Genomic DNA, 13,031 nt, shown 5'->3' on the forward strand with positions numbered 1-13,031 from the left:
CCTGCCAAGAAAGGGGAAAAGCCATCTACTGCTACATGAGTAGGTGGATACGTTCTCTGGTCTTGTTGGCATATGTGGTGAAGGGTGTGGTTCCTCCCCGGGGTGTTCAGGGGCAGTCTATGTGCAGTATGGCAGCAACTGTGGCTGAATTGCAGGGGCTATCAGTGGTGGAAATGTGTAGGGCTGCGACTTGGTCCACTCCCTCCATGTTTGTTATCGGATTGCTGAACTGGAACGTTTGGATATCGTTTTGGGTCACTGAGTTTTGCCTACTATGAGGAATTAGAGGTATTTCTGTATATGTTTTGGGTACTCTATTAAAGTTGGGTGTTTACGACTCAGTTGTCCGTTGTTATTTTAATTGCTATGTCTCACTGGTTAAGTAAGAAGGCGAGGGAGTGGCGGGTGGTAATGCGTCCATTACTTACTGATAATGGCATTACTCCTAGTGCTACACTCTCGTCTTCCTTCAGCGTCCCTCCCACCATTCCAGTGCGTAATACCTGAATGTCTGGTTTGGGCTTGTTTACGTACAGGGCGAGGAGGGGGCGGGGTGATTGTATTTAAAGAAGGGAGGGGTCTACTGGAGGCAAGGGAACCTCATTGGTTAAGAAGGAAGGCAAGGAACTAGGAGTAATGACATTATCAGTAAGTAATGGATGCATTTCTGCATCACAATATTTTTGTACCACAATATTTTTTTCTGATATTTCTTTCTACCGATATTTAAAACTCAATATTTTGTCCAAATACCCCCTTTGTGTCTGTCCCTTTGTGAATAGGCATACATTTTTGTGTCTCAACCTTTTGTGGAGGGTACTTTCTACTGCTTCAGTATTTCGATCTGTCTCCGTTAACTTATGCATCCATCGTCGCCTTTGCTTTTCTATATGGCTGAAACTATCTGTGCATATCATGGTTTCCCCGTGTGTGTCTATATTTCTCTTTGATGCGGTGAGTGGTTCCCTCCTATGTATTGCTGCCTGTATGTACACAGGTAACTCTTTCCTCTGTTACCGTAGGCTGGAAAATGTTTTGGTGAAGAAACGGAACAATGTCAACCAGGATTCAGCACCGACACATATGTCTTCAAAGTGACCCGGAAAATCCTGGAGCGGGGAAGAGTGTTGGGCAAAGGTAAGAAGACCTCACTGCACTAACTTCCAGTTCTTTAGTGTATGCACACAGTACAGGGACCAGACAGGCTATAGGGAGGCGATCCCAGAAGAGGCACTTGATGCTGAAGGTAGAAGAATTGAAGACAGCAAGACTTTTCGTTTTTCTAAAATTTAACAGATCAGTTTTGCTTCTGAGAACTCTAGGAATGCATGACAATGGAGTAAAATAAAGCTCAGTCCTCAACGAATCCTTGTTGCACATGGTTTAGTGCACTGATTCTTAGCCACAGTCTGACTTGGTGACACACAAGCTTGCCTTTCATGATTGCCATGTGTAAATGACGTTGGTAATGCTGCTCCTCTGTCGTTTCTGGGTGAATCCTCAAGCTGGGGCAATAATGAGTGCAGGTAAAGTGCACGTGTGCTACCCATCCGCTAAAGCGCCTGGGCACATCGTCAGAGTTCTGAAGCGCTATATAAGTGCAATTGCAGTACGATACTGTTGTAGATACCTAAACACCATCCTTTGCCCACTGGTGCTGCCTTGCTGCGCCAGATGTGTTCTGTTCTTTGTCAGTTTAGTAAAAGAAGCAGATGTTTGGGCTTCCACCGTTGGCGATATAGTGAAATGATCTTACTAGAGGCTGCATAACAGAGTTGAATGTGCACCGTTGGGGTTTATGTGCACTATAACATATATGAGCTAATAACTTTGATGTGCACTAGTGATAGTGAACACACCCTACTGTACAAGTAAATATTAATCACGTGGTTTCTTCCAGGTTTAACATATCACTTTGCACAGCTGTCTGTGTGAGAAAGGTTTAACACGCAACGGAATTATCCACTTTTATTGTATGATACCAATATGCAAATGGTTTCTAAGAGTCTCTCCCGACTTTGCCTTACATTAGTATGATACTGTAAATACTACACAAATTTTATTCATTCAGCAATCAGTCGAAGACATGTGAAATTGACAAATATTTTGTCTTATGATGCATGTATTAGTTCAGTGGTGTTCTGGCTTAAGTGAAACGCTGAGGCAGGACTTTCTTTTATTATGAATTTTGCAATGAATTCTAACAATCTTTTCCAAGGCAACAACCTCTGTCGTGCAACCATGTTATCCTAATAAGTGAGGTGGAATAGACGCACAGGTATATGATGCTTGTGAGTGCATCGAAACTGAGATTTTCATTGAAGTTTATGCGGTTTGTTGTGGAGTGAGTTACTTCCACCAGCTGGCTCTCCATGGGTTTTGACTTTTAGAAGCAAGAAGTGTCTCTTTCAAGCATGCACGTGCCTCCCAATTTAAAGGGAACTCAACCCCATTCTGATGAATTAGCAGCTTTGAAAATCTTCTTTTGGCTGTTCCAAACCTTTCAAGTTTGTATATCAAAGCTTCAGAAGCAAGTCAATTAATGAGGCCTCGTCCTCCTGAACCTCTTCCAAATGCACAGTGCGCTTTGATGACTGCACAGAGAGGAGGCTCCGCCCATACAGCGTCGAAGAGAGCCGCTTCCGAATAGCGCCGGATGGGACCGTCTCACTGAAGAGGCAGGTGCAGCTCCACGACGGGCTGAAAACCTTCGCCGTGCACACCTGGGACTCTGCCGGCAGGAAGTACTCGGCTGAGGTGGCGATTAGGAACGAAAGAGAGCACCCGAGCCCAGAGGTAAATCAAAGCAGCAATGCAACGCATAAGGGCCGAAGATTCTGCTAGGTAACATTCATGTTTCACCAATGGTTTCATTACTTAGAATGCACAGTGGTTATGTGAATTATAACATTTGCATAATACGCATCAGTTAATGTTTTTTATGTTGATTCACCTTGACACCAATTTTACTTTTTTGTATCCCTGGGTTTTCACAAAATCAGCTCTCATAATGCCCCATTAAAGTTTGTCATTTTCAGTCATCGCCAGTAATGCAGATCACTGGTTTCTGCAATGTGCAGTAATATACAGTATCTGTTTACTTGCTGTCCAGAGTTGCACAATATTCACCAGCAGTGAAAACTAGAGCTTGCGCACAACACACCAAAACACAAGCTCATCTCCTCCTTTGCATGTGTGTTCTGTACTATCCCCAGTATTCTGGAGCAACCGATCGGCTAAATAAACTGCTTTACACAACTACTATTTAAAAAAAGCAAACGAAATCATCTGTGGTTTGGCGCTTGGGCACAGTTTTGAAGTAATAAATCACATTGCGCTAGCAGCATTACCATGTGCAATGCATTATGGTATTAGCCCACACTTCTCTAAATGTGCACTGTGAGATGGCACACCCAGACCCATGGCACACAAACATCTCCAACATTTCTTCTGTTGGAACAGGCTGCTCCTTTTAGGACACAACCATCTTGCATCTTGTAATGGATCCGCAGAAGACCATGCCAATGCTCTCCTCGCTTTGTACACTGTAGTCAGAATCGATGCTGTCCAACACAGAAGATGGGCAGATGCCTGTAAATCCTGTTCACATAGGGGAGTGCTGTGTTTTACTGGCATTGTTGGTCCAACGTGCATTTGAAAGGAAGCCCTGTGCATCTGACTGACAACACTGGTCAAGCCAGTACCAGTGACAGTGCAGAGGCACACCGTCCCAACCGAGCCAATGACTCAAAAAGTGCAGTGATCCTCTGTAGATTGCTGCCTCACGTGCATGAGAATCAAGTGTAAGAAGGTAACCCCCTAAACAAATACTTTTAGGTCAGGGTGCAGGGAGAAACAAACACTTCTAAGAAGAAGAGATAAGCACCCTCTAGACCTGTGTTACTTCAATTCTGCCGATACATGCTGTTGGTACTGCCCCGTTTATGATGGAATATTGACATGAGTAGATTTTCATAAGATACATTTTAGTATATCTTCTTTTCCATATATTTTTTTACATCGTTTATTGATATGATCCTCCTAGGCTTTAATCTGACTATTTTCTGTGACAGAAGATCTCTTCATGGATATTATTGAAACCAAATCATGTTAATTGATGTGTTATTGGTTTTTTATTCACCAACACCGAAGCTGTTGACACATACCATAGAAATTGCCAATTCTCAGCCAAGTGAAAATGTATGTACAAGTGTGGTGACGACAGTGACAAACCTCAGTACACAGTGGACTCCTTGTTCTCAAGGCATCTTGTAGGGTTAGTGTGTGCATATAGAATCCTGGACTAGAGTTTCAGGTGGGAATATTAAGCTTGGCACCTTGTGTAGAATTTTGATTGGTGACTTGTAGTTGAAGAACTTTTCTTTGAGGTACATTTGTAGTTAAGCTGGTTTCTTGAAGCCTGTCTAGTCCGTTTCTTCATTTTGCTGGTGGTATATTTGGGGTCCACGATTTCTGATAACTAAAAAACAAAAAGGTTTATTTGAATCGCCGGACGGATATCACCCCTACAGACTTAACAGTCACTGAGCCATCTTCTGATATAGGTAACACGTAGCGCCTCATTAGTGATAACAGAAATGTATCTTTAAAAAAAAAAAGATTATGTTTGAATAATGGGAAAAAACCTATTCTCCTCATTAATTTTTCAAAATAGGAACTCAAATGTAGAGACGCATCTAAAGATATTTGCTCATCATTAAATGAGGCTATGCCTCTGGATCCACATATAATTATTAAGGACTAGTGCACCCTAGGACTAGGGACGCCCCCATAACCATCATAGTAAGTGCAGATATATTTATAAATGCACTTATGCATTGGTTATTTGAAGTAGCAATGCAAGCATGCAAGAGATTTTCTGTGAATCTGTTCACTTGCCTCCTTCAATCAAAAATAATTGCTTTGTGACTTATGGCTTAATCTCACCTTATGCATGGCAAATGATACAAAGAACACACATTGGTTCTGTACAATGAATGCTTGGGAGAGGTAGCACTTTCTTTCTACACAAGAACTCTTTCTTCCCTACTATTTTTGTTGCATTTTGAGTCATGGTATTACACATGTGAATCCCCCTTTAATATAAAGGTTTTTTCCTCCAGAGCCTGGGAGGTTATATTGGTTGGTTCTGATCCCATTTAATTATGTGTTTGTTTTAGACTCTTCCCATCATACCTACCTCTGGAAGCGACTTAAATATTGTTGTGTGGTCCTGAAGAAGGTGACAGGCGAATTATATGCCCACACCAAAACGTGTGTTGACCTCTTGTTGGAAAACAGATCCCAGCCAACAACACCGCAGCAGATAACATCACATGCTGTATCTCAGCTGAGGCTTGTTTAGATGTATACCTTACTGGGACACCTGTATGAATGTTGAGTATGCTAGTGTTGCAGTGTGAATGAAAGATAGAATGAGAGGATTGGGTATGAAGGTAGTTGGTCTATCTCAAATGGTACTATTGTGTTTTTAACAAAACCAATGAAACGTGTTATTAATGGTGTCACAAAACATACAAAGAATTTTAAAATGTATTTGTAGACCGTTCATATTAATATGCTGTTTTTCAAATAAATTCTAAGTGATAATAGAAAACTTGGTAAAAAAATATACGGAAAAGAAGATATACTAAAATTTATCTTATGAAAATCTACTCACATGTCAATATTCCATCATAAATGATACAGTACCAACAGCACATATTAGCAGAATTGAAGTAATACAAGTCCAGTGGGTGCATATCTCTTCTTCTTACACATGCATAGGAAGCCTGGGGTGGTAGTTTCATGACCTGGACGTACAGCACACAATATCTTAAGGTTCTGATGGCATGGACCCCAAATATACCAGCAGCAAAATGAAGACACAGACTAGACCGGCTTCAAGAAACCAGCTAAACTATAAATGTAACTCAAAGAAAAGTTCTTCAACTACAAGTCACCAATCGAAATTCTGCACAAGGTGCCTGTTGGAAAGTGGGTAGGGGCAAATGTAGGTCTGCCACTGGCAATAAGGCCACTAACACATGATAGGACCCAGCATAGGTCTTAGATAATTATTCCTATGCTCAACCCTTGGTAACGTGGCTGCGAGCAGGCGGGCTTAACTTCAAAGACAGGTATGTAAAGCATTTAAAAACACCATTTCAGTAAATACTTAAGACACAAAATAAAAATCCAACACCAATTTATAAAAAATAGGTAATATTTTTATGTTTTAAATGACACCAAAACGAAAACAAATCCACTGTAGGGAACCAGAGATATGAATTTTTAAAGATTAGTCACTTTCTAGTGCTTAGAAACCAACAGTGTCCCTTTTAGTCATTTCGTTTTCTCTGACAGGGACACACCTTTAGAAGCTGTTCTGGAGAATATCTCACCACTGTACAACCTTCTCCAGCAGGCTGGGTCCAGTTACAACTCCTTCCTGAAGTTCTGCTTGCGGGTCCCAAAGTATCCAACACACAGTCCAAGGTTCTGGAATCTCCAAGAGAGTCCTTGAAACTGTGAAACTTCAATTCTGCAATCCACATGACCAAAACCCTTTCAAATCCACTGGTACTCCAGGCTGGGGATTCTTTGTGGGGATGTCCAGGCGAGCTCTGTTAACCTGTAGCTTGCAGGGAGTTTACTTCTTAGTCCTTTTGTAGCAAGTTAATCCACAGGGCTGCAGTTTTCAGATGGTGCAGTTTTCAGAGATCAGGTCTTAGAAGTCTTTGCACAGCAGAACTTCGCAGCAGGGCACGTCTTGCTTCAGTAAGTTTCAAGCAGCAGATCTGGAGGGCTCTGCCCCCTCTCAGATACTTATTCAAAAATCTCTGGGTCAAGCCACAGGTCACTTCTGACCAATGAAGCAGGGTAACTCCTCATAGTTATGACCACATCCTGCAGAGTGTGGTATTTTGCTGTCGCAGACTGCATCATTCTTCCAAGTCCATAATGGCTGATTTTCCAGCAAGGAAGTAAGAGCTGGCTAAACACACCCCCTGGGATGACTTATTTCCATGGACTCTCCCCCTACCATCTGCACATACCGATTTAAACACCCTAGCACACGTAATATTCTGATTTCGGTTAATTTCCTATATTATTCACAACACAAAAATTCAGGCGAAGTCTTTTCCTTTTTCTGTCTTTTAATCCAGTCGGGTGTTCATTAGCCAACACGTGTTTCGTCGTCTCTGTAGTCTAATACATACGACTTGTTCACGGCTAAATGGGAAAACACACAGTACGGTGTCTTAGGTTACAAACTTTAGGGGCAGTATTTATAATCATACAAAAAGTTTGTTAAAATAAATGTGAAAGTGTCTGTGCATATACAACACACAGTGATTGAAACATATTAGAACTTAGAACCAGTTATGGGAAGTTATTTAACATTGTATATCCTTCACTCTTAGCTTAGAGATAATTATAAAGCACACATGTGAGTAGTGAAGATTGTATGTGATTGAAATTAAATCTATGTGAGAAATTCCCTGTGTCTCATAGAACCTTCACCCAGGAAAAAGAACCCAATTATATGCAGAAGTCCGAAGAAAACAACCAAAATTCTGGCCCAAAGTGATAAAATCCCGAGTAAAAAGCAAAAGCACTCTAATCCGGCCATAAAACCATGCATTTAAAATTTGAAACAGACATAGAAATCCAGAGAACAAACCTGAACTGTTATAGTGAGAGTAATCTAAGGGGAGACAAAGAGAAAGAAAACGTATACACTATTATCAGTATACGTCATATATAAGATGTACGAGGTGATAGTTAATCCACAACTCTATAAGGAAACGAACATAATACGTACTTCTATTGTGGCGACAATTCCAGGCCACAATAATCCTGTGGCGTGGGGTACGAGAGAAAATCCTTCTTCAAGAAGAGTCAATAAATAAATGCTCCGTATGGGTTGTCAATCCACAACCCTCGTTTGTCACTGGCTTTACGTCTACGTTAAGACACTAAAAACAAACAGGAAATTCTTGTTTACTAACTAGCTCCAAAGTTTCTCTAAAGAAAAGATCCATCTAATTATAGAAAAAGGTACTTAAGGGCTTTAAGCACGTCCTGTCGGGTTCCCATGTAAGTACTTACTTAAAGTCTGTAGACTGGTTTATTCATAACGAACGTCTCCCTACGCCGGTCTCCTCGAGTGCGAGTGCCGGGCAGCCAAGTGAAAAGTCTAAATAGGAGCGTTTACGTGATCATGTGATCACGTATAACGTGATCAAGTGGGTATGTAAATATCGCGCCATTTTCGTATGGGCAGATTGTAAGAATACAGGTGGTTCTAATCTTAGTGCGAGTGGCGCGAATATAGGTGGTTCTAATCACGTGATCGAATTTTCGCGATCACGTGACCCCATATGCAGCGTGATCGCGTCGGTGTTTGGAAAATGCGCCATGTTTGTAAGGGCTAGTTGTAAAAAACAGTAGGCAAATCAATAGGAAAACCCAAACCCGAAATAAAATATAACTTTCTGATTTTTAAGTCTCTGGATTTCAAAATTGACAATTAAAGTGGCAAGACCAAAATATATTAAATATTCAATAGACGATCGGTTCAACAGAAAGCATCACCCTTAGATGCCACTTAGTTAAGCTTTGTAGACATGCAGTTGAATCAGCAAAACAAAAAACGCACCCTAAGCGTCAATAAGCATGGATGCAAAGGAATGAATACGTATCCGTCTGCATCAATATAAACAAAATGGCCATAGCTTCTAAAAAAAACTTCTCGGCAGTGTGACTAAAGTCAAACAAATGTAAAGACTTAATCTCTATGCAGAAAAAGCTGTTTTGCTCTAAAATCTCCTATAGAAACCGGACTCAGACCACCACGCAAATTTGGTGTCAGTGAGTAACGTCAAGTCGGTCTGTTGTGGTCGTTCAAGTATCTAACTAGCCCGCATTTATGCGAAAAAGTGGGTATATTTATATCCCTCCCTTTCGGATATGTGTATGTTTCTAATCCTTCAGATTACAAGGTCAATTTCAGTGGCTATTTCGTGTGGGTGACATCAGTATATATAAAGTAAATGGTTAATACATCATTCAACCTTTGTTACATAGTAGTATAGATTTACATTGTGCTATACTCCAAGATTGTTCTTGTTATGATTAAAGTTTCGTTGATTCACGGGCTCTTAATTCACTAAACATGTCTTATGCATTTGTAATATTAAGACAACAATTTCTTTAAATGGCAGGCTCAAATCAATTACATATATCTTGTGTCAAAAGAATGCCAAGATGGGTCAGCCAAAAAACAACTCTTCCGACTCTTAAATGTTAGTAGATGCGCATAGTTCACATTCAGAATTTTATTTACCCAAGAAATAATGCATTTCCTGGTCCACATTCATCCCTATTTCAGTTGTACGTAATTTAAGGATCCAGGATGCCTCATTTCTACGCAGTTGCAATTCTCTGTTGCCTCCCCTAGGGTGTCTCGGAGTTTGTTCTATCCCATAGAACGAAAAATCTTTATGAAGTCTTTGTTTGTGGCAGTATGCAATGTGTGTCGCTATCGGGTACCTGAGGTCGCCCTGTTTGACCGCCCTCATGTGTTCCCCAATCCTCTCACGTAGTGGTCTTATAGTACTCCCTACATATTTTATGTGGCATCTGCATTCTATTATGTAAACCACAAAATTCGAACTACAGTTTATGTTGGTATTGATTGTGTAACATTTATTGTTTGGGCCCAGGAAATCCGATTTGTTTTTGACTGCCCATTTGCAGGCGGTACAGTGCCCACACCCATGGAAACCCTTTGATTGTGCTGTCAGCCAATTGGTATTTGTTTTCATAATAGGGTAGCTTGGGCTTAAAATGTTCTTTAGGCACATGCCTCTCTTATAGGTTATTTCAGGATTTTTGTTGATCGCACTAGATAGTGTTACGTCTTCTTTTAGAATATGCCAGTGTCTGTTTAGGCTTCTACTAATAACACTTGAAAGAGTGTTGTAGTTGGTAATGAACCTAACCTCACTGTCCTTATTCTTCTTTTTGGCATTTTCTTTCAGGGTTTGTGCCCTCTCTGTCTTTTCTATCCTGTTTTTGGCTTTAGTCAGTATGCCTCCACCATAGCCTCGTTGTTTGAAACGTTGTGTCATGGAATCAGTACATATTTTAAAATCCTGTTCTGAGCTACAATTGCGTCTCGCCCGCACAAATTCCCCAAAGGGGATGGCATTGATCTGATGTGCCGGGTGTGCGCTGGATGCGTGTAAGATAGTGTTGCCGGCTGTGCTCTTGCGGTAAAGTCTGCTATTAATTTTGTCGTCTTCGATATACAGTTCAATATCCAGAAAGGCTATTTTTTCTTTGCTGAATTCGTACGTAAATCTGATATTCATTGTATTTTTGTTCAGATGTTCCACAAACTCTACCAAAATGTCAGTATCTCCCCTCCAAATCATTAGACAATCGTCTATGTATCTGCCCCAAAACATAATGTGATCTGTCCATTTTGAACCATCAGGGCCCCAGATCCACCTCTCTTCCAGCCAACCCATAAAGAGGTTGGCATACGAAGGAGAGAATCTGGAGCCCATGGCTACGCCCTGTTTCTGTCGGAACCATTTGTCTTTGAAAATGAAAACATTATTATCCAAAATCAGTTCAATCATTGTAATCAGCATTTCTGTATGTTCCCATGTGCTTGCTGAGCGTGTGCTGAGTATTTTTCTGATGGTCAGCAGTCCGCACTCTCTTTTGATGCTAGTATAGAGAGCTGTGACATCCAGGGTCACTAATGTCATCTCTCTGTCCCATGTTATATCTGCCAGTAGCCCCAGAACATGTTTTGTGTCCCGTATGTATGATGGTAGGTTGTTAACCATGGGTTTAAGGAAGATGTCAACATATTCAGATAATCTTTCTGTCGGGCCCTCTATTCCAGATATTATGGGCCTCCCCGGTGGAAATGGCAAGTTCTTATGTACCTTAGGGAGTGTGTAGATACACGGGAATCTGGGTCTATCTACTCGTAGGTATCTGTGTTCTTCTTGGCCCAAGATACCCATCCCATGCCATTGTTTTAAGTGTGAGTTTATATGTTCTGTCAGTTTCCAAATCGGATTGACAGTTAGTGATTCATAACATTCTGTGTCCTCAAGTTGTGTTAGAATTTGGTTGTCATAGTCTGTAGTAGTCATAATAACAATGTTACCCCCCTTATCCGCTTCCTTAATGGTAATGCTCTGATCATTTCTCATTGTTTTGAGTGATCTTCTTTCCCCTTGCGTCAAATTGTCTCTAGTCGTGTGTGATCTCCGTTTTTTAGATTCAAATTTGTCCAGATCATTTAAAACAAGTCTGTGAAATATATCAATTGTATTGCCTGCGTGTAGGGTGGGTGTCCATTTTGATCTCTCTTTCAAACCACTTGCAATCTGTCTGTCATTCATGATATTCAAATCTCTCATGATGATATCGGTGGTAATTAATTCATCTTCACAGTCTGTAAGTGAAAGCAATAGTCTTGTATCAATGATTTCTTGAATAGTGATTTCACTCAGAGGTTTAGATTGTTGAGTAACATTCATTCTTTTATTCATATCATCACACATCATGAAGTGCTTCTTAATCTTAAGTTTTCTGATAAATTTATACAGGTCAATTTTCAGATTAACCACATTGCCATCATTTTTGGGACAAAAATTTAAACCTTTCTGTAATAGAGACACATCATCATTGTTAAGGGTTTTGGCGGACAGGTTGATAATATTGACAAAACCCTTAACAATGATGATGTGTCTCTATTACAGAAAGGTTTAAGTTTTTGTCCCAAAAATGATTACAATGATTGAACTGATTTTGGATAATAATGTTTTCATTTTCAAAGACAAATGGTTCAGACAGAAACAGGACGTAGCCATGGGCTCCAGATTCTCTCCTTCGTATGCCAACCTCTTTATGGGTTGGCTGGAAGAGAGGTGGATCTGGGGGCCTGATGGTTCAAATTGGACAGATCACATTATGTTTTGGGGCAGATACATAGACGATTGTCTAATGATTTGGAGGGGAGATACTGACACTTTGGTAGAGTTTGTGGAACATCTGAACAAAAATACAATGAATATCAGATTTACGTACGAATTCAGCAAAGAAAAAATAGCCTTTCTGGATATTGAACTGTATATCGAAGACGACAAAATTAATAGCAGACTTTACCGCAAGAGCACAGCCGGCAAAACTATCTTACACGCATCCAGCGCACACCTGGCACATCAGATCAATGCCATCCCCTTTGGGGAATTTGTGCGGGCGAGACGCAATTGTAGCTCAGAACAGGATTTTAAAATATGTACTGATTCCATGACACAACGTTTCAAACAACGAGGCTATGGTGGAGGCATACTGACTAAAGCCAAAAACAGGATAGAAAAGACAGAGAGGGCACAAACCCTGAAAGAAAATGCCAAAAAGAAGAATAAGGACAGTAAGGTTAGGTTCATTACCAACTACAACACTCTTTCAAGTGTTATTAGTAGAAGCCTAAACAGACACTGGCATATTCTAAAAGAAGACGTAACACTATCTAGTGCGATCAACAAAAATCCTGAAATAACCTATAAGAGAGGCATGTGCCTAAAGAACCTTTTAAGCCCAAGCTACCCTATTATGAAAACAAATACCAATTGGCTGACAGCACAATCAAAGGGTTTCCATGGGTGTGGGCACTGTACCGCCTGCAAATGGGCAGTCAAAAACAAATTGGATTTCCTGGGCCCAAACAATAAATGTTACACAATCAATACCAACATAAACTGTAGTTCGAATTTTGTGGTTTACATAATAGAATGCAGATGCCACATAAAATATGTAGGGAGTACTATAAGACCACTACGTGAGAGGATTGGGGAACACATGAGGGCGGTCAAACAGGGCGACCTCAGGTACCCGATAGCGACACACATTGCATACTGCCACAAACAAGGACTTCATAAAGATTTTTCGTTCTATGGGATAGAACAAACTCCGAGACACCCTAGGGGAGGCAA

General features: G+C 40.7%; 1 protein-coding gene across 2 annotated transcripts in view; it reads left to right on the forward strand.

The window, feature by feature from the left end:
* LOC146776373 (5-hydroxyisourate hydrolase-like) overlaps positions 1 to 13,031 on the forward strand; it is a 341,771-nt gene that overhangs the window by 44,975 nt on the left and 283,765 nt on the right. The window contains exons 2-3 of one of the 2 annotated variants that reach the window (XM_085639327.1): positions 1,023 to 1,137; positions 2,582 to 2,796. In XM_085639327.1, coding sequence (XP_085495453.1) covers positions 1,023 to 1,137; positions 2,582 to 2,796 — 330 coding nt within the window. The remainder of the gene's footprint in view (positions 1 to 1,022; positions 1,138 to 2,581; positions 2,797 to 13,031) is intronic. The other variant, XM_085639328.1, reaches the window with a different exon arrangement.

The sequence above is a fragment of the Triturus cristatus genome, chromosome 12 (genome assembly GCF_964204655.1).
Source record: "Triturus cristatus chromosome 12, aTriCri1.1, whole genome shotgun sequence".
Classification (NCBI taxonomy): Eukaryota; Metazoa; Chordata; class Amphibia; order Caudata; family Salamandridae; genus Triturus; species Triturus cristatus.